We start from the raw sequence: 21,968 nt of genomic DNA, 5'->3' as shown, positions 1-21,968 counted from the left end.
CCTGGCCTACACATAACACACCAACACACTTTTATTATTCAAATCCGTTAAAGGATTGTTAGGCTGCATTAATTAGATTCACTGGAACCGGGAACACCACTGTATTTGTGACATCGTAAAAAGAATGGCTTTTGGTTCTTTTCCGCTGTCGCCTCTCGCTTGCTTAGTTGGGGCACTTCATTTCTACTGATTATGATGACAGAGATCATCTCTGCATTTAATAACACATTGTTAAATCTCATCCTTATACATCCTTATCATTGTATTCTTCTGCTTTATACTGTTCAATGCTTTGATACACTCTATATTGTTAAACGCGCTATATAAATAAGTGATTGATTGATTGATTGATTGATTGATTGATATTTCAGTTTTGTGAGGTTTTGAGAGACTTCTGTGATTTCACATTCATTATCTGCGTACGCATAAAATATCTGAAGGACAGACTTACACATGCTGATTTCACTGCAGTCTCTTTGATTTACTTTTATTGTCACGCGTTTCTCTGCACTTAGTGACAGGACAGCATGTTAATTAATTTGACTGTGATATTACTGTCACACACATGTAAGTGTGAGCAGACTGTGTTTGTGTGAGGCAGCACTGAATGCCTAAGGGCTCGGTGTCTTTATGTCAAACAGCAGGAGGGCCGTCTGTGCGTTCAGCTTTCACATACATCTTACATGCTTTTAGCTTCATGAATAAAACATTTGCTCACAATGCTGTTATTAATCACTTTATATCTGTTTGAACATAAGACATGATGTCAATTCTGGAATCATTGACAAGTTGGGATCTTAACTGAAGCATATTTTTCTGTTTGGAAAGCATTTATATCGTGCACTAATTGGACCGGTATTCTAAGACTTTGAAATTGTGAGCTTCAAAGGTTAACTGCTGCAATAATCATTTGTTATTGGTTCTCAACGGCCGGTGAGGTATTTGACTGACTTAGAAAATCTGGAATGGATGAAATAGATACACAAGAATAGAAAAAGCGGTCACTGTGAAGATATTTATATAAAACTTTCTTTGCTGTGGAACAAAAAGTTAGATAGGGACTAAACGAAGGAGGAACATACTGAAATGTCAGTTGCAAGTTGAAAATCATGCTTGAAAAATCTCTTTAAAAGTTCCAATAGATTAGTGTGAATATCTTATTAGTTCACTGTGGTACTATTTGACAACATCAGTGTAACAGATCCTCAGGTTAAACATTCACCAACAATAACCAAAACATAATGTTTTTACAAACTAATTATAAATACATAAATCACTCTACAATTTGTTGGAAAACTTAAGATTAACATTTTTTATTAAAACATTTAACTAGCCCATCTTTCAAACTTTTTGGTAGCTTTCTCTCTAAAATGACAGAAATTAAAATAAGTCACACGCAATAATAATAATAATAATAATGGCTACAAACTAAAGGTTCAGTCCAGAAATGTTCTTTATTGTCAGCATACTACAATTTCAAAGATCCCTTATATAGCACATAATGCAGCTTGTGATTTGTAATAATTTGCACAGGATGCTTTACAGGTGATTTACATTACATTGGCATTGTCATACTTTGGAAGGAAAGATGACAATATCAACAAATAGCAAGATATACTGCCGTTTTATTTGATGTCTGCATAAAGGAATAGTCTGTCTGTGTGTGTGTGTGTGTGTGTGTGTGTGTGTGTGTGTGTGTGTGTGTGTGTGTGTGTATGCGTCATTGTGCTTTCTGTTTCTCCCACTGTTCTGGTGTCAATGTTTTCTGCTCAAACGCATGGATCTCTTTCAGTTCCTCAGCGAGGCAATTATTCACCATCCTAAATAATAAACAAACACAGATATTGTATAGGTCAGCAGGTGTATTGTTCCCATGAAGCTCTATCCTCTCTAAAGACAATACACTTCCACATGACTTAGCTCTATTAAAAGACTCCGATCATTCTGCTAAGTGTGCACATCTGTGTCCGTCTGAGGCGCTCTGAGCCAGCTGGGGCTCTCTCAGTTTTCATGACACTCTACACTACATCATCGATTTCATCACACAATAGTTTTCCTACCGTCTTCAGGTGTTTTATATTTTGCCTGAGATGAGAAAGCATCAGAATTTTTTTTTAATACTGATATGAAATACAACCTGTTTACCACATGACAGTAAAAGCACTGTCATGATCAACAGATGGGCAACATTTATGCAAATGTCAACAAAAACTTTAAATGTCACAGAGATGGTATGGAATCATTGTGTGACTCAGATGAACTTCCATTGAAGCAAAAGATTACATTAATTTAACATTATTCCTAATTTATGAAAATTAGATCTTAACCTGTGGAGTTCATGCACTGCTGCTGTCATTAAAGCGTTTGGTATTCATATTGAAATATTTTAAATATTGCAAAAATTAAAAATATGACAAGGTGCAAAACATATTTGTACCTCATCATCGAACGTAAAAGGATTCTTGTGAAACAGAAGCAACTCACCTGTGTCTTTGCAACAACGGTTTCCCTTCAAACTGAGGAGATACTACAAGAACTTTAAAACTGGCTGCACATCTATTAGGAGACGTATCTTCTACATCCTAAAAATACAAAAACATAACCAAGAATACGTACTTTCGTGAATAAACTGCTGAAATGGTAAAAGCAACTACTGCCTGTTTCACTGACACACGAAAGCTGTATTGAATGTAGCTTATTTTGCTTTTTTCATGTCTGTGTATGTTACATACCACGTGTATCGCACCGATCTCCGATATCAGTTTTTCACGAATCAAATCTGGGGTGACCGACATATTTCCAAAAGGGTTTTTTTTAGGATTACAGTTATATAAACACTGAGATTAGTGGTTCTTTTTTTACATGCAGTAGACAGAGTTGTTGTTTTATTATCTAGGAACTACCGGTATGCCTTTAGAAAGGAGGAGCTAAGTACTAAACACGCCCGATTGGATTTGGAACATTACAGAAGCCACGCCTTAGAAGACAGTAATGGCCAATCCCTTTACCCTTTACGTACGGTTTACCAAGCGCATGAAAACTGACCAATAAAAACTAAGAATTCAGGGTCCTTGTTGCTATCGGTGTTCGCTTTATTTGCTTGATCGAAAGTCACATAATCTAATTGCAGATAGTCAAATCAAGTGAAATCTATATAGATGGTCGAAGTAGTATTGTTATTAATGTGGATTATGGCAAACTATTTTGACTCATTATTTTATACGCTTGCTAACTGATTCCTGCATCGAATATTTGCTCAGGCAGTACCAGGGCATACTTTAACGGGCTAGTTTGAAACGAATAAGGCACATTATCAAAACAAATGAACGTTTTGCAACATCAAGGATGCAAGTTATTAAAACCTAAAGAATTATGTTTTTTATTCAGTACAACAGAACTTAGAAAATACAGAACATGCACACCTTTTTCGTCTTTAATAGGATATATTTTATTGATTTTTGACTACAAACATTATAGGATATAGCAGTATAGATTGAGACGAAGATCTCGGTTATCTAAACACATAACAGAAATAGCTTCACATCTTACTAGCCCTTCCTCTGCAGCAAATAGGATGGTGGTAGAGGTGGAGAGTTTCTATGGCGTTTATATGCTGTACTGTACTAACCCGAAATTCAAGGGTCGAATATATATTGGCTTTACTGTAAACCCAGAGCGCCGTATAGATCAACACAACGCTGGGCGACACCGAGGAGGAGCCAAGAAGACAAGCGGCAGGGGACCGTGGTGAGATATCAGCTGTACCTTTCACACGGGGGACGTATTACAGTCAGATATCTCAACAGAAGCTCTGCTGCTGTTTTCTTTTTAAGGGAGATGGTCCTAATCATTCACGGCTTTCCATCTGATATCGCAGGCCTTCGGGTAAATACACTTTTCTGTCATATTGTCTTTCTATTCCCGGGAATTAATAGATGTGTACAAATAGTTTTATTTGTCCATCCCCTCCCTTAAAAGATACCGTGTATTGTTTTCTGATGCTTAAAAGCACATTGTTCTATGTCAAGAAGCAGAGCAGAAGAATGACCGAAACTTTCTTCTATATCACACTTTATTTTATAATTTTTTGGACCGCCAAGCCAAAGTTACATAGTGTATCTTTTAATAATAATATTCCTTCATTTTAAAAAATATTTTTTGGATATATTTATAGTAGGAAACAAAATATCTTCATTAAACATGTTTTTTTTAACTTAATATTCTATTGATATTTGGCATAAAAAATCTATCATTTTGACCGATACAATTTATTTTTGGCTATTGCTACAAATATAACTGTGCTGCTTATGACTGTATATGTGTTTCAGGGTCACATACAAGAATTATAAAAATTGAAGATAATGAAAATGACAAATACACCAGTAAAAAGTCCAGATGTATTACAATAATTCAAATAGTGCGGTGGAAATATTGAGCTGTTCTTTGTCATCTGTCAGTTTGAGTGGGCCTGGCAGCATCCACACATTTCCCGTCGACTGTCCCATGTCTCCCGGCGCAGCCGGAAAGAGTCCAGCTTAGACTTCCACTGGCGTGTGGCGTCGAGCATGCTGCGCGTGTCTCCGTGGAGCCGACTTCCCCTCACTGTGCGCTGGTTAAAGCAGGAGTACAGGATGGACTTCGCCCCTGAGCTGCAGCCTCCTCTACACATTCCTCTAACGTTTGGCTGCGTCCGTGCTAAGAAGAAACCCCAGCAGGAGTGCGGGGATCGAGACGACAGGCAGGTGGAGCGCTGTGTGCTGTGCGGGGCGTTTGTTAAGGTCGCTTCCTCTCTACTTTGAAAGTAGGTTTGAGAAAGCAGCAGAAATGACTGAACCTCAATTGTTTTGCTCTTTTTGTGATTTCAGGCTGTGGATAGACTCTCTTGTTTCCATCCTTCCTGTCAGATGGTTAGTCATCTGATTTGCCTGGCTAAACACTTCCTGAAAGCAGACCCTTCCCACCTACTTCCTGTGGAGGGAAAGTGTCCTGGCTGTCATCACTCGGTGCTGTGGGGGAGTTTAATACGCCATAAACACGGCTGTTACGCTGATTTAGAAGAAATGACCTCATCTTCATCTCAGGTCGGCCTTTATTTCAATTTCCCTATGTCATAATATATCATCATTTATTAATGCGTTGCCAATAAATGACTAAATATTCATTCATTTAAATCTTAACATGTATTTACACCAGATGATTTTTACATTTCATAAAGAAATGGTGTAGCTGAAGTTTTAAAAACTGTAGTGTCAGAGAAAGGTTAAAGAACTAATATTTCAGGTATTTTATTGAATCAGGCAATAACTGTTTTTGTTCATTTTTAACAGAGTCACTGGACAGATGAACTCCAGTTTTGAAGACATACAGCTTATTTTTTAATAAGTATTAATAGAGTTTGAATGTCTGACCTGAAAGACTGACCGCTCATTAAGGCCAAAGCAGAAATGTAGAATAACCAAGGGTATATAGAACAAGAGTCTCAAGTCTTAAGACATTTCAAAAAGATAAAAAATATTTTAATAACACAGTAATATGCTTAAACAAGAGCAAGAGCAAGAATAATGGCTGGGTAGTAAGCGTTTTTAAAATATCTGTTGTTTTAAATACATTTAAATGTGATGATTTTGTATCTGAACTTATTTGAAGATATTTATTGAACAATAAATCTGTTTACTTTGTTTTAGTGGTTTTTGTGAAGCATTATTTTTGCTCTATTCCTTGTTGGTCTGCCTGTAATGTTGACTTCTCACAAATGTTCTAGTGCATGATAAAACAGATAACCATTAGAAAGAATCTAGATGACTATTGCTGCTGAACACTCGCTGAATTACATGACAATGTAAATATTTAGTAGCATTGCAATGTTGCTCAGCACTAAAACGCTCCTCACTGAGTTTCTGGAGGTCTGTTAATCGTGATGACCGGCTGAAAGAGAGCACAAACAGACTAAGATGTTCTCATGTCCTCCAGAACAGCAGTTTTTTTAACATGAGATACAGCTTGCATTAAACCAATCTCTTGAAAGTGCATATAAATTGTACACCAAATAAATAAAGACACTTGATATGGGCGTGCATATGCTGAGCGATAGTCAGGAATAGGGTTGTAGGGTACATGTGTATCATATGTACAGGAAAGCTTCATGTCTTATGCACTTCTATACATTTTGTATCATGATATTAAGATAAACTATGATATTTGGTAAGATTCTATTCTAGCTTTTTTTTTTTTAAAACACATCTTTGGTAAAATATTAATTTCAAAAACAGTATAAAGTAGAATATATTGTTGTAAAAGATTTCTAATTTATTTCTAAGAATAAATCTCGTTCTTTACCTCTATTCGTCAAAGATCTTGAATAAAGGATCGTATACAACAGATCTATTTTAAATTGTAATGCTTCACAATATCACGTTTCTTGAGTATTTTTGATTAAATAAATGCAGCTGTTGATGATCATAAGAAACCTCATTAAAATGACTTTTCCCAAACGTCTGAACAAAAGTTTATTCCTAATCAATTTTTCGTGTTTTGGAAAGGTTTTCAGTGGCACATCTTATTTTAGTTCCCATAATGTTCTGTTAAAAGGTACAATAACGTTCTCTAAAATGTTTATTAATAACATTCGTGGAAAAGTATCCTCTAATGTTCTACTAAAGCTTCCTACACTATACATGTGGTCAAACTGATTTTGAAAGTAAACTGTTCAAACCAGCTTCACTTATTAAAAACAAGACTGACTTCGTTTCTGTCATGTGTTTACAAAAGTGCTAATGATAAATATATAATCATTATTTAGTGATATGACCAACTGATCTCACATAAAGTCTAATCTGTGCTATATTACTGACTTTAGTGTTCCAACAGTATAAGATCAAGCAGTGTTTTAGTCAGCTAATCTGTATTTCTAGCTTTAATTTTCTCACAAATGCTAGTGCAGTGATAAGACAGCTAGTGTTTTCAATGCAGCTAGTATCTGTATTTCAAAGCTTGAATTTTGATGCGCTCTGCCAACTAGTTACTGTCAATGAAGTGTATGAATCATAACCATGGAGACAATGCTGAGTGTTACATGATGCATCCAGAATACATTGCAGCACGAAGCCATTGCTGAGATTCATTCACTGATTATTCATATTTGTGTAACACAGAAGGTTTTCTTCTTCTGAATCCTTGAAATGATCAGCTGGAGCTCAATCTGGACTATTACTCTCAAGCAGACATCAACATCTCAAGCCATACGGCTGACCCATCTAATCTCCGGCCTATTGCTGTATCTCAAGAGACACTATTACTCTCCATCAAGACATCAACATCTCAAGCCATAAATAATGCTGTAGAGACACTAAATAATGCTGTCAAGTTATTTCTGATCAATGACTTAATAACCACAAACAATCAGGATTTTATGTATGAAACATGGCTAGAAGACAGCGTCCGTGCAACAGTCAATGAAACAGCCCCATCCAACTTTAACTTTATTAGTGTCTGCAGAACTGTTAGGAGAGGTGGAGGATATCTTTAACACCAAGCCTTTCTGTTGATCTTCTCCTTGATTCTTTTAACTTAAAAGTTAAGAATGTAACTGAAATTGCTCTGAAATTCTACAGGAAAAATGGCAGACAGAAATCAGCGTGGAGAAAATCAACAGCAGTTCAGAGTATGAAAAGACTGCTGAGCAGATGTGGTGGAAGAGGAAACTTAGCATCTATAAAGACAGCCTTCATTCTTTCATGTGGAAGCAGACGGTTCATCTTCTCAAACCTCATAAATAGTAGCTTACACATCACTTGCACTCTTTTTGCTGGTACTGCTAAAACTTAGCGCTGCAATTGATCATGCCATGCTTCTAGAGACTGGAAAACTGGGTCAGGCTTTCTGGGACATCATCTTTCATGCATTCGTACAAGGCTCAGTTCTCGCACTGCTCCTGTTTAGCCTGTATATGTCTGATAATGAGAAAGAACCAAATATTCTATTCTATACCCAGGTTTACCTGTCCTTATCTCCAAGTGACTATACCCCCTTTGACTCCCTCTGCCAATGCAATGAAGAAATTAACTGCTGGATGTGCCAGAATTTTCTTCAGTTAAACAAGAAAACTGAAATAACTGCATTCTGAAACAAAGACGAAGTTCTGAAGGTGAATACTTACAACTAAAAATCAATGGAGTCTTGGGGTGATTCTGGAAGCAGATCAAGTCAAAGCTTTTTATACATATTTATGATATATGGTACTGCAAAATAACAATTATGAAAAATGATAAGACATCTTATGCATAAAACCTTTAGTACTCCGGCATCTTTTAGACATCAAGAATCTCCGTTAATCTCAATTAATTCTATTAATCTCTGTTAATTCCCAATAAGCACCTCTGTAGACGTCTGAGAGAAATCGTTTCAGTCTGGTTAGTAATGCGTGATGCTGTCTTAGGAGTTGTTTAATCAGATTTATGTTAAAAACATTTCCAACTTCTTTATTTGAGTTGATTTGATCTAAGGTGTGGTGTTTCCCTCTCTTTCAGTGATTCTTCTCGTCTCATACTCAATCATCACTTAATCAATCACTAACTTCACTGATTCAGTGTTACGTTTTTAACACTCTAGTGTGCACACATTATAAGTATTAAAGATGTAAGATAAAAAACAACATGAAAAGTAATTTAACAGCAATAAGGAAAAACAGAACTGATATTTGAGACACACTGTGATGCTTGAGACGCAGAGAGAAGGTGTTAGGTGTTTCTGTGATTACTGTGCTCAGACATCACTCTGTGGGGAACTTTGATAAAAACGGCCGTTATGGTAATTTAGTAGAAATTTAGAAGAGGTCGGCTTTGATATGATTTTCCCCATGTTGTATAAAAATGTATTAATTTAATATGTGTTGCCAAAATTATGTGTTTCGTTTTCATTGATTAAAACCTTAACATGTATTTACATCAGGTAGTTATTGGAGGATTCTTATATTTTACAAAGATGTCATATATAGTGGTGCAGCTAAAGTCAAGTCAGCGAAAGGTTCAGCTTTCAGTGAGACGTGTTAAAGAACCGATGTCTCAGTTATTTTATTCAATAACACAATAACTATTCATTTAACCAGAGCCCGCCCTGACAGACTGAGCGCTCATTAAGACCAAGGCATCTTTACACCTTAAGAATTATAGAATCACCAAGATATACAGAAAAAGACGAGTCTTAACACAGATTTTAAAAAATACAAAAATATTTTAATAACACAGTTATACGTTAAGCTCAAGAGCAAGAATATGATGATTTTGTATCTGAACTTATTTGAAGATATTTATTGAACAGTAAATCTGTTTAATTTGTTTTAGTGTTTTTTTGTGAAGCATTATTTTTGCTCTGTTCCTTGTTGGTCTGCTTGTAATGTTGACTTCTCACAAATGTTCTAGTGCATGATAAAACAAGAGGGAGACAGCTAGCCATTAGAAAGAAACAGTTAGGATGACTACTGCAGTGAATACTGGCTGAAACAATGCAGCATTTCCAGTATTGCTCTGTTTAATTCCGTGGTTGGAGGGTCAAAGCAGTGGGTCTGAAGTGTGAGATGTTTGAGAAGAGCCATTATAGCAGTTCTCAGTTACTGTTCAGTGCCATGGGTTGGACAGAAACTACACGCTGAAACACTGAGGCTACACCGGTGGTGCCCACTATTTAGATTATGTAAAAGAAAGTTAATGCAAATTACACGATTAAATGCTGAGGAATATTAGAAACGTGTTAAACTAAATGTGTATTATTAAATATTGGGTTTTAATTCACAGTAATTCATTGATATACCTTAAAAATGTATAAAACGGATGTGTTGAAGGAGCAGCTGTTATGTAGATGTTTGTGGATATATATATATATATATATATATGCTGCTCCTGGCTCTGTACGGCTCAGCACTAAAACGCTCCTCACTGAGTTTCTGGAGGTCTGTTAATCGTGATGACCGGCTGAAAGAGAGCACAAACAGACTAAGATGTTCTCATGTCCTCCAGAACAGATACAGCTTTTATTAGTTTGCATGCGTTCTTACCACTCTAGACACTGGAGAGCAGCACTGAATGACCTTGCAGCAGTATGCAGCTAAAGTGGTAGAAAGGGCAACCTGGAGCATCATCACAAGGTTTTGTAATCCCAGGCAATTTTCCAGACTTATCTGTGGGTAAAAAGACAGCGATACTCGATGTATCAGTTATCATCACCTTATATCTCGACTGAACCAGTACGTATACATAAGGAGATACAACATTCAGATCGTACCATTTTGTCACATAATTCACTTAAAGACGTATGTCAGCAAAAAATTACATGCCATTCCAAAAAAAAAAAAAGCAATAGTAAACTCATCATTCAGTTCAAATCAGTTAATTGTTGAAGCAGATATGAACTCAACCGCAGTCTCCCCTACCTAGAATAACATCTCAGATTATGTGAACTGTGTGCTAAACATGTTCGTGACTTACGTTTAACTTTCTGCATGTTGTTATTTGGGAATCTAATGGCATCCAACAGTGGTGTATGTCGTTGGAATTATTTAAGTGCAGGAATGTGAAGATCACAGATGCCATACAGGCCACCACCTGCATTCCTAAGCAAGCCTTTAGCTGAAACAGAAACACACACATGTGTCATTTCTCCTTATTCTATTCTAGTAGTTATAAACGCACAGAAATAAAATCAATGGCTTACGACCAACAAAGAGCTAAGATCCGAAAACTTACAGTTGGGAGATGAAGATTCTGTGCAGCTATCGCCAGGCTCCCTGCAATAATGATCTATAAAAGAGGAAGATCAAGACTTTATACGGATCACCTTCAGGAAAAATTCAGCCCTCCGCATTTCACGCTTAATTCAGACTAACTGAACAGCTGTATTCGACATCTTTATAACGTGACGGTGTTTGTAGACTGGAGATTCTACGTAGCCTCGTATAACTTTTTGCACATCAAAGAATCATAAAAGTGTTCCATGTTTTCTAGATAAATAAAAATAAAAGAGTCGAGCACGCTTTTATGTGCATTTTTTAAATGTCTTCACATATTGGGAGGGTTTATACCATATTATACCAAGTTTGCATAAAAACAGGAAGACGCAAACACATCTTTATTATCATATTGTTCAATTTAAAGCGCGGGCCTACTTACGATCATGGAAACAGCCCCCGTGATCATGGACGCGTCTGTGTATGAATACACGGTCATGTCATTCACATAGAACGCCACAATCATGAATGCGATAAAGACACCAAACACAATTTGTGTTACCTGTAATAAACCACAAAACCATTAAATAATTAATAATAACAATAAAAAAATACAAATAATGTTGAAGAGCATAAGATTCTATTCTAGCTGTTCTTTTCTAGACGATCACATCCTTGTTAAATGGAAAATGTTAACTTCTTTAAAAGAAAACTGTCTCTAAACTCTTAAACAGTAGTGAATATTATTACAAAAGATCTCTAATTTATTTCTAAGAATAAATGCTGTTCCTTTTTTAACTTTGAATAAAGTATTACAGCTTCCAAAAAATACTAATCAGCACAACCTATTTTCCTATAAATCAGCATATCAGAATCATTTATTCATAGGATACTAAAGAAGTAATCATCACAGGAATAAATTACAGTTTAAAATATATTTACATAGAAAAGAGCTACTTTAAATGGCTATATTTCACAATATGACTGTTTTTTTTTTTCAGTATTTGTGATCGAATAAATGCAGCCTTGATAAGAACCTTAAGAAACCTTATTATGGATATTAAAAACCTTAATGATCCTAAACTTCTGAACAGCGGTGTAGCCTATATAATCAATTTCTCCCCCGTCATTAAATAACTCCAAAAACAGCATTGCCAGCTTTACTCATTTTTAAGGAAGACTGGCTTTATTTTTGTATTTTTCTTTCTACAAAAGATCTCATTAAGATTAACAGAGGTTTAGATGTTACTGTTATGATCAGCTGTTGCGCGGTTTGACTCTAACGTTTCAGTGTTCGTTTTTATTTGTTTGCAGTTTACTGTGTAATGGCAAAAACTGAGAAAAAATGTTATAAGTTGCTGTAGACTACTTGCTGATGTTCAGCATATTATCATCATTTAGTGATCTGAGAGTCTGATCCGTGCTACTAAATGTATATCAGTGACTAATCAGTAGGCTAATGCATTTCAACAGAGTGAGATTTTGATCAGACATGTATTTTTAACTTTCATTTTTAAAAAGCTGATTGCTTAGACACACACAGACATCAGCAATCAGTGGATGAATCATGAATCACACATTCTGGGAGTCAGTGATGGGTTTTGACCCAGAACACATCGCAGCATAAAGAATGTGGCCATTGATGAGATTCATGCATTCTTCGTTTTTCTTCTTCTTTTCTTCAGAATTAAGTGAAGCCGGAAGTGCTGTTTGAGTGTATAATCTGGGAAGGGATAACATTCTAATAATGTACATATTTTTGAATGTTTTAGAGAATGCCATAGAATATTCTGGGAACTAAAGTAAGACATTACTAGAACATGTAATGCTGTCTGAACATTCTTACAACAAACATATTTTTTAGCTGGGAACGAGTTACTCTGTAATAGTGCCCATTTTTCACATCCAGTTTGCGAACAAAACGAACAAACTAAAATGTTTTGAGCTGTAAAGTGATACAGTGTCACGCACCCCTAGTATTTTGGGTTCAGCCTCCAGGTATTTGAGTTTTTGGTTGGGTTTTTTCTGAAAGCGGATTTGCAGAACCTCTCCGGGATTCAGATTCTCTCCAGATTCGACCTGCGGTTCGCCTGTCGACGACAGCTTCATGATTAACTCGATAACAACACTTGCATTAAAAAAAAAAAAAAAAAAAAAAAAAAAAAAAAAACGCCTCAAAATTCAATGCGCTTCATCTGCGCAGTAGCCATGAATAAATGTATTCCTAACTAAATGAAGCGGGAAATAACTCGAAGTAATAGCTAATAAAAATAAACTTACCTTCCATTTTGTCGAGCCCCTAATAATGTATTTATGAACTATTTTGAACGTTTAAGTGTCCTTTTAGGCTTGTTCTTTCCACAGTTTCGGAGTGGCTTGGTCCCGCCCCGTTATGAAATCCTGCTCAACATCTGAAAACAGTTAGTCAGCTGACAGGCGGTCTCAATAGCCTCCTGAAAAAAACACGAAAAACATGAATACAGCAGCACCGCTGGGCCTTTCGATGTTATAAGACGTGTTTGAAAATTCAGCATTAAATAAAACAATCTCCTATGCAGACTGTCCGTCGTGTCGTCTCTCAGATATGTAGAGATCAGAGGTGCTAAAACTTTAGCCACATTTAACTCTATGTCCTGACTGCATTGTATTTTATTATAAACATTTTCTGTTTTTAAGTGATTTAGTTTAAATCGATCTTTAAATCATTTAAATTTAGTTTTATTGTTGTGATTATTAATATTGTTAGTAGCAGTAGTTTCATTTGCTTCTATGTAAAGCACTTTGAACAACTTTATGACTGTATATGGTTGTAATGACTTGAACACTGTCATCTATAACGTTTTTACATGTTTTATAGAAATAAGCAAATAATCTGTATATTTAACTTGAAATGTTTGGGGATACTTCAAATGAGAAAAACTGCAGGCTGTCCTACAAACAAAAGCTTCATTTATTTAAAAATCATCAAAAAACAAACACAGTTTTGAGAGGTAGTTTTTTTTTATTATTTATTTTATTCCAAAGAGCTTCACAATGCATTCACACATAGAGCCATTCATACAAACACCTTCAATAAATGTTTGAAACACAAATATTCATTAGCATGTATATAAATTATAAAAATATAAACTTAGAATACAACATTTCTGTACATTAATTAGCATACTTCTTTATTTAGAATAAACAACGAAGAGCATGTCACACTAAATGATCTGTTATTTTAATAATATTAACATAAAACCATGTGGACAAGTTGAACTACAGCAGATTGACTATGGTACATTGAGAGGGTTGAAGGTTTATTTTAAATGATCACTATAATATCAAAAGAAGATCAGGATTTTAAAATGATGACTGTTTGTGTTTGAATGTACCTGTTGTCATTTTTTATTGAGTGCTGGCAATGATTTAGAAGACAAGATATTGTACATAACCCAGGGTGTTACCATCACTTTGACATAATGTTACAAATATTTTTGAAAAATACGAAATAAATAAATGAAGAATGCGGGTAGATCCAAGTTATTCTAATGGAATATGGCAGGAAATAGCATTTAAAAGTGATACAACATTTAGGCTGGCAGAGGGACTGTTTGACACTTAGGAAGATCTCTTCTCCCACTTCAAGAAAAAAAAAATGTTTGTAAAGATCTTACTCTCATTCTTTTTTATATTCACAAATATATACATACTCCTGAAACAGACATCATCGTGGCTACATAAATACAACACTCGTTGTACTGGGAGTGTTTCAGGTTAACCCGTAGCCCCTGGTCACCATGTTACAAATCTGTAGCTCTGTATTCATGGCTACTTTTTATCATGCACTTTACTGGGGATAAATATACCTTCAAATGAGGCACATTCTCTGTCCTTAAAGGGAAACTTAAAACAATCAATAATTATGCATCAATCCTTCACTCTTCCATTTCCATTTTGACGTTTTCCTTGCAGTTTCAATAGGCATTCATGTTAAATGATATAAAGTGACATCCATCATCTTGGGGTCCTCTGTCTGTGCAGATTATAATGAACAGAACATGCTACATCTGGTCCCTATGCAGATGGCAGTGGTTTGACTGCTTTTCGTGACACCACAAAACACATTCCAAAGCAGAGCGACTCTCTTTGCTCTGAATGTGACTGATTGACTTTGCAGTGGTCAAGTAGAGTCCATTTGTCCTATCTACTATCAGTTCACAGGTTTGACATACAGGAGAAGACTGCTAAATAGTTCTGTTCCTCATTTTCTCTCTTCACTTAAAATGGGGCACTGTAGTTCCGGACCGAATCACGGCCCGGTGGAGCACCTTGGCACACTCTTTGGTGGTCCATGTCAGTAATTCCCCCACATCAAGGGACCCAGCTCATAATGTACGCTCCGAGGGCTCCTTTCTGTCCCTGTCTCTAGCACGGACACCACAATCCAGCCCTGCCGTAGGCAACAGTACCTTCATTAGTAGTACTATAACCGCTTTATCTGTAAGGCAAAAATCACATTTCCATTCATTCATTATTTGCTGCTATGAAGCATCGATCACAGAAGGATTTCGTGCTCGAAAGCCCTTTTTGGTGGCAAATCAAATAGTTTTACTTCGGTAATCAGGCCAGAATTAGCAGATTCTTCCTGGCTTTGTGTTGCTCTGGGCCGCAGAGGGGGTCATTAGCCTCTGAAAGTCCTCGAGGACCTAAATCCTCAAAGAGGAAACAGACAGAACAACTAAGAACTACACACACACAGATACACAGACTGCGTATTTCCATGTGGGTGCGCATGGCTTTGAGGACGGTACACAAAAGTGCTTATTGGTCTAAACAAATACATGCAGAAACAGTAGAATAGACACAGGTCTACACAGCATGTTATGTACACAGGAGTGAATGGACTGGAAAGTGATGTAATGGAGTAGTAGAGGAACCTCCAACAAATGCAGTTTATCTGTTTGAGTTTCTTTGTGCGATTGCGTATGCTAATCGTTTATTTGGAATGCGTATCGGTTTCTTTGATTGTCTGCTTTCCTCTTCTCGTCCAGCCCTCCATCTGTGTTTGCGAGCCTTTCACCGAGTTTAGTCTCAAAAACCACGTGTGTTCCAGTCTTTAGATAGAGCTTTCTTCACACTGTGCCAGAGGTGCTCCTCTTAGGCAAGGCATCTTAGAAAACTCCTCCTCCATCTCACTTAACCCCTCCCCCAACCCCTCCTCTTCCCCGTCAGGTCCTGCCCTTTCTCTACCGTCCAGCTCCTCTGCTAGGTTCACGGCTGATTCCTGCAGTTTCAGTCCACTGGAGTTAGAATAAATATGCCTGCTGTTGTGCCCGACTGGGTGCATATTATGTCCGTGACCGTTCAGTGTCCCGTTCCTTTTTTCAGTCAATGGAACTGCCTCGGACAACAGGCTGGCACTGCTTGGAGACTGCGGGGTGTCTGTAGAAGGAAGCAGGTCCCGCCCCTTTTCCAATGTGGATGATGAGAGCCCGCCCCCTCTCATGCCACCTTGCTGCTTATAAATTACAAACAACAGGAAGCCACCCAATACAAATCCTAAAACAAAAAGAATTATGTGTGAAGCCAGGAAGTGTCGGCTGCCAGCAGTGGCCACATTCCCCTCCATGCTGGGGTCATCAAGGGTCAGCTGGTACTCGGCTCTGCGGCAGGGTGGCTGATCTCTGCCCACTTCATCACATAGACACACGTAGGTGCCCAGGCTCTTCTCCGTGACCTGCACCTCCAGGTCACTGTTGTGGCGGCGGGTGTGACTTTGCGGAGGATGGTCCCAGCGGCAGGGACGAGGAGACAGTTGAACGCAAGAAAGCAGGACACGCAGACCCTTTACAACACGCATTTCAATCACCGGTGGGGAGCAAAGACCTAAAGTTAAAGAGAAAACTAATTACAATTCAATTAGTTCTAATGAAATAAGTGTCTGTGGTGAAGGACAGGATGAAATATTGATATTGGGGACCACTGTCGACTTACCTTCACCTTTGTTACATTCCCTGACCAAATCATCTGCTTCCACTACTTCACCAGGCCTGAAATAGAAATGCATCTGTGTGAAGACTGAAGCTATGTGTTCAGATACGCTTTTGTGTAAATGAGTCTACGTGTGCAACATACTTCATAACACAATCTCCCTCTTTGTGCCTCCATACGCAGCCAAGACTTCGGGCACGTGCACACACTTCGCAGGTAGAATACAGAGAACAACCCACTATGGGTAACTTCACCAGAGAGAGAGGAGTGCCCACCAGAGCCTCATCCTATACAGAAAAGAGACAGAGAGGGACAGTTCATCTATTCACCGGCCCCTAACATAGTAGTAACATGATTAAAAATAGACCCCATTAAAAACTCAAGTCATTACTTTGTATAGCAATATGTTATTCACTGGCTCCTGTGCAGAAAATAGAGGGACTTCTTCGATAAGTGTTGCATTCGGACCAACTATAGCGACTTTGTGCAGCTCTCCACGATCTATCAAAACATGCATATGTATATAATACACACATGATTAAATGAGTATTTATTATTCATTGTTTTAAAATCTCAGTTTAATATCTCTTACCCGTTCCAAGGTGCAAAACGGTGATCATGTGTTGCTTCAGGCCACTGGAGGCAGCTGTTAGGTTGACGGCTAGTTTAGTGTATGTGACACCATTTCTGATCATCAGGGGTGCTGCCACCACACTGTTCTCCATAAGCGGGTGATCACGCACGAATGTCAGCACTTTATCTGGCAGCTTCAGGGAGGACTCAAAGCCCTGCTCCATCAGAGCACTATTCAAACACTGCAGATCATAAGAGAAGAAAGGAAACGGATCATTACTGATTAGTAAAACGCAACGCTAACAACTCTATTTGTTCATGGGTTGATGGGTTGGTTTCCCAATATACTAATACTATATATGTTTTGATTGGGTAAATGTTTTTTTTTTTGAGCCTGTTGGGTCATTTAGCGAGTTACTTTTTCAGAGCTGTGTAGTTTTTGACAGGCACCCCTAATAAATCATCTGATGTACTCATGTATGATATGTTCAAGTGACGTGATCCAAAAATGACCACATCTTTGGTGACTATAAATGACTACAATAATATTGCTCTGTTAGTGTCTGTATGTACTGTGAATAAAATAACACACAAACTACATCTTTTTCATAATATTTTTTACACGGTAGGTTTTGGCCATTAGTGTGGAGCTGTATACCTGTCCTGGTCGGGGTGTTGGTATGGGCTCTGGGTTAATCCAGTTCTCACAGGTCTTTTTCAGCTCTTTAAAGGGTCCATTCATCACCTTATTGATCTCCTCCAGACTGTACACGCACACAGCCGACAGCTCCCCTCTTTCCCTACACGTTACATATCAGCACAACAAGGACGAACAACAACCGTTTAGAAATAATTCATTGCACAGAAGATCAAATCAGGTCAGGGATGAAAAAAACAAGGTACCACTGTGAGGTGAATATGCCATAGAAGTGTGTGCTGCTTGGGTCTCCAGGCTGGTGCTGTACAGTGAACACATCCGTCAGAACATTAAATCGCTGTCCACTTGCCCGGTCTTCACACACCAGCTGGGCCTTCAGAAACGTTGTCCACCGCCTCTGCAGAGTCTTCATACCACCTACATCAGACTAGATAACAGAGAGAGAGAGACCAAAATAGATCAGATATGATAGAAAATAAATGATGAAAAACAGACAGATGGCAAAGAATAGAAGAATCTTATGACTGATGAAATCTGAACTCAACCGGAACAGTACAATTACATAACATATCAGCTGACTGCAGAACTACTGTACAACATCCCTCTGAGACTTCAACCTAGCCAAACCATAAAAAATAGACAGACTAGACTCCGGTTCATACCTTGCAGACTCTGGCCACTCGGGGCACTTTGACCTTGGCATAAAGGTCATATTCTTTAGCTACTTCAGTGAAGAAAAAGTAAATTTTGTCATCTTCACCAGTAGGGTTGTTGTTCTTATCCTCTTGGATGAAGGCAGAACCGACAAACTCTGGATCTGTGTTCAGAAACAGGCAGAAGTCAGGAAAAGTGTGGTTTTAAACAATCTGGGTGTAAACTCTCGGGATGGGTGGATGGAGTGTCTTACCACTAAGCCAATTGATCGATTGTTCAGTGCGGATACGTTCCTGCTCAATGCCTGTTGCCCTGGAAATGTCATACATTGTCCCTAAAAAGTTGCTTGTGGCAGCAGTGTAAAGGATTCCTCCTGAAATATAAGAGAAATAAAAGTTAACCAAGTCATTTCTTTGCTTTACCAAGTCATTTCTTTGTTTTCAATGTGTTTTAAGAATCAGATGTCCCCACTAGACCGGTACTTTTAAATCACCTATATTGTAGATGCCATTCAATGTCCCCTACAGAAAATCATATTACATCAGTATTAGCTCCACTGAAGGAACACTGTATATATGCTATAGCTGTGTTTATGCTACAAATGCATACCAAGTAGCCAAGAGCTCAAGTGCTTAAAGACACAAAAAATTCCAGCTAAACGTACATGTTTACACAAGTATATGTACCATATGACCATGTGTTTCATACCTGCCATGACCGCTGTGTAATGCTGGCTGGGCTCAAAGGGGCATTTCCCCTTCCCCGTCTCCATCCTTATGCTACCATCTTCATGTTTCTCCAGAGTGAATGAAGAGAGGTTCTAAATGAGGAATAAACCACAGGAGGAAGACAGTCAGTCTAATCAGTCTACAGATTGTACTGAAACACGTTACATATGTATTATTTTGTGATTTTTTTTGTATGATTGCCCCACTTCATAGTATCAAGACTTGGATCAGTGTAGATATAGAAACACACAGACTTACAATAAATGCACACTGGGGGTCAAAGGCAAAGGTCCCACAGGCATATATGTGTCCATCACCCAAAAACTCCAGCAGGCGGACGTAGTTCTTACAATCATCCTGTGAGGGGCAGCAGAGTAAAGCAAGACATACTGTAGTTTCAGACATACTGTTACTGTATTGTGCATCAACTAATTGTAAACATGGTATTACAATTACACACACACACACACACACAAATTATTTAAGATTTAACCAGCTTTTTACAATCAAGTTCACTTGCAGCTCACATTTTATTAATAGTCTATATGTTCAGGATGTCACTGAGCACTGGCGCTTCTCACAGCTTATGTCAGAGGTGTCCAGAAAGTGATCCTGTAGGGACACTGTCCAATTAAACAAACTTGAAAGTAATCAAGGTCATCAGGATTACTAAATTATACCAGGTAGGTGTGATGGGACGCAATGGAGATAAACTCTGCAGGAGGCTGGCCCTCCAGAACCAGGCCTGAACACCCCTGGCTTACGAGAACATGTCACTGAGAGGAATAAGAGAGTTTCTCTATCAATAACAGTGATCGGTAACCTGAACCCCGGTCTTAGACCCCAGGGTGTTTTTTACAGCGAGACCTCCCCTTTTTATCCTTAAAGGGCACAGTTAAATGGTAATGATTGGCAAATAATATAGGGCAAAGAAAAAAAGAGGTCATTTTTCATTCACAAATGCATTCTATCACACATGCCAGACTCTAATTTTGATTAAAACTAGCTGGCGTTACTTGAAAAGTTTCAATTTCAAAGCTAGGCAGACCATTAAGTACATCAATAAAGATTAATCAGAGCCCAGCCCGTATCGATTCAGGGTTTTCCATGTGTTATAATCAAATGTGAATGTGTTTGAGGGGAAAAGTGTTCATTCAAATGACCAGTCGCAAGTATCCAGGGTCAATTAGCTTTCTTTTTGTTTCCTCTCCTCCATTCTATCACGAAATACCTTTTGTTTGCCTAATCACACCCTTTCTGACCCTCCCCCATTGAGGTCTCAGCCCACTTGTCAATCACCCACAGGCCCCACCCCCCTTCTTGAATGCTAAACACAAATAAGTGAGCTCATTATCTCTCACATACACACTCAGTGCGTGTGCCGCTTTCAAGTGAGAGAAGGACAGAGGGAATGAAGCGATACTAAAGAGCAAATATGCACTCAGTATATGTTTTTTATTATTCAAAAGGTTAAAATTTTGAGAAATGCATTTTAATGTAAGAGAATAGCACTACTCACTTTATCTTGGTAACCCCCCTGTTATTGGACACTTTTACTCACTGCTTAAATTAGTCATTAGACTAATTAAATTAGAAATTAGCTTTCTGTGAATAGTGCATTTCTAACATTTCATTTTGCAAAGATGCTGTATCCACACTGCTGAGTGTTAGTGAAAGCACGGCGCACTGGGCCAGTGCTAATGGCACCCTTAAAAACATTTGTAAAAAAAAACAACAAAGAAGGAAAATGGTGGATTTTTGAAAGTAGGATCTTTTTCATCCCTTTCACAACGTTTATTATTATTATTTGTATGCTATTGAGCTCTTTACATCCCCCCCACGCCAAACACACACACAGCCATACACTCTATGAGCTTACCTCAGTTTTTCCCTTAGCAACACAAGATTTCCTCTTTTCCTCTGGAACACTCCACTCAATCTACATAAATATTGAGAGAGAGAGAGAGAGAGAGAGAGAGACAGAGTGAGAGAGAGAGAGATCAGTACCTCAGATTGTTCTCTGCCTAAAAAGAAACCATATCAGCCATGATTACATGAAACATAACACGTTAAAATGTATATTCAGTTATTATTTATTTAGGTATCAAATCTATTAAAAGGTTATTCCACCCTTAAAAGAAAAATTTGACATTAATCATTTACCCCCATGTCGTGCCAAACACTTTATTCTTCCTTGAAACACAATATAAGATATTTTGGATGAAAACCAGGAGGCTTTGGACTGTCCCGTTAACTGCCAAGTAATCAGCACGGTCAAGGTCCAGGAGAGTATGAAATAGTCAAAATAGTCAGTGGTTCAACCTGGTTTTTATGAATTGAAGACGATCATTTTTTGTACGCAAAGTAAATAAAAATAATGACTGGACACAAACAGCGTACCACAAGGAAAGGTTTTCTATGTGTAATTACGCTTTGATTTGAATAAAATCTGCGTATCCTTATGGCACAGCTGACACATAACTGCACACTCATTGTATTCTCGTCGCTTCCCGTAAATAAAGTTATAGCTGAACCACTGATGACAGATGGACTGTTCTGACAATGTCCTTCATACGTTCCTGGTCCGTGACAGTGTTATTTACTAGGCGGTCAATGAGACAGTCACAAGCTTCCCGCTTTCTTCCAAAAGGACGAAGTTTTTTTT

The 21,968-nt window shown here is 37.8% G+C and overlaps 4 protein-coding genes across 4 annotated transcripts in view; 1 reads left to right on the top strand and 3 right to left on the bottom strand.

The window, feature by feature from the left end:
• Positions 1–1,435: 1,435 nt before the first annotated feature.
• Positions 1,436–2,933, bottom strand: zgc:112271 (uncharacterized protein LOC553698 homolog). The gene is made up of 3 exons (XM_043245019.1): positions 2,733–2,933; positions 2,485–2,582; positions 1,436–1,820 (listed from the first exon to the last, which is right to left on the bottom strand). Exons 1-3 carry the CDS (start codon positions 2,793–2,795, stop codon positions 1,721–1,723), a joined length of 261 nt encoding a protein of 86 aa, XP_043100954.1. The 5' UTR covers positions 2,796–2,933; the 3' UTR covers positions 1,436–1,720.
• Positions 2,934–3,280: 347 nt separating this feature from the next.
• slx1b (SLX1 homolog B, structure-specific endonuclease subunit) lies at positions 3,281–5,683 on the top strand. Its single transcript, XM_043245656.1, has 5 exons — positions 3,281–3,747; positions 3,834–3,885; positions 4,458–4,778; positions 4,866–5,081; positions 5,328–5,683. The coding sequence occupies exons 1-5, from the start codon at positions 3,575–3,577 to the stop codon at positions 5,355–5,357; spliced, it is 792 nt and encodes a 263-aa protein (XP_043101591.1). The 5' UTR covers positions 3,281–3,574; the 3' UTR covers positions 5,358–5,683.
• A 3,525-nt stretch (positions 5,684–9,208) lies between these two features.
• LOC122349561 lies at positions 9,209–13,150 on the bottom strand. The gene is made up of 7 exons (XM_043245657.1): positions 12,998–13,150; positions 12,689–12,807; positions 11,160–11,279; positions 10,737–10,790; positions 10,479–10,619; positions 10,049–10,171; positions 9,209–9,965 (listed from the first exon to the last, which is right to left on the bottom strand). The coding sequence occupies exons 1-7, from the start codon at positions 13,002–13,004 to the stop codon at positions 9,927–9,929; spliced, it is 603 nt and encodes a 200-aa protein (XP_043101592.1). The 5' UTR covers positions 13,005–13,150; the 3' UTR covers positions 9,209–9,926.
• A 561-nt stretch (positions 13,151–13,711) lies between these two features.
• Positions 13,712–21,968, bottom strand: part of sema4f (sema domain, immunoglobulin domain (Ig), transmembrane domain (TM) and short cytoplasmic domain, (semaphorin) 4F) — a 49,559-nt gene continuing 41,302 nt past the window's right edge. Inside the window, exons 3-14 of the mRNA XM_043244990.1 lie at positions 21,183–21,242; positions 19,562–19,660; positions 19,284–19,395; positions 18,829–18,948; positions 18,584–18,738; positions 18,167–18,348; positions 17,922–18,063; positions 17,283–17,505; positions 17,082–17,191; positions 16,835–16,977; positions 16,694–16,749; positions 13,712–16,585 (exon numbers count right to left, since the gene is read on the bottom strand). Of these exons, the coding sequence (XP_043100925.1) occupies positions 15,816–16,585; positions 16,694–16,749; positions 16,835–16,977; positions 17,082–17,191; positions 17,283–17,505; positions 17,922–18,063; positions 18,167–18,348; positions 18,584–18,738; positions 18,829–18,948; positions 19,284–19,395; positions 19,562–19,660; positions 21,183–21,242 (2,172 nt within the window). The 3' untranslated portion in view covers positions 13,712–15,815. The remainder of the gene's footprint in view (positions 16,586–16,693; positions 16,750–16,834; positions 16,978–17,081; positions 17,192–17,282; positions 17,506–17,921; positions 18,064–18,166; positions 18,349–18,583; positions 18,739–18,828; positions 18,949–19,283; positions 19,396–19,561; positions 19,661–21,182; positions 21,243–21,968) is intronic.

The sequence above is a fragment of the Puntigrus tetrazona genome, chromosome 7 (assembly GCF_018831695.1).
Source record: "Puntigrus tetrazona isolate hp1 chromosome 7, ASM1883169v1, whole genome shotgun sequence".
In the NCBI taxonomy this organism is placed as follows: domain Eukaryota; kingdom Metazoa; phylum Chordata; class Actinopteri; order Cypriniformes; family Cyprinidae; genus Puntigrus; species Puntigrus tetrazona.
Note: the sequence above shows the minus strand (reverse complement) of the source record. Positions and strands in the feature narration are given on the sequence as shown.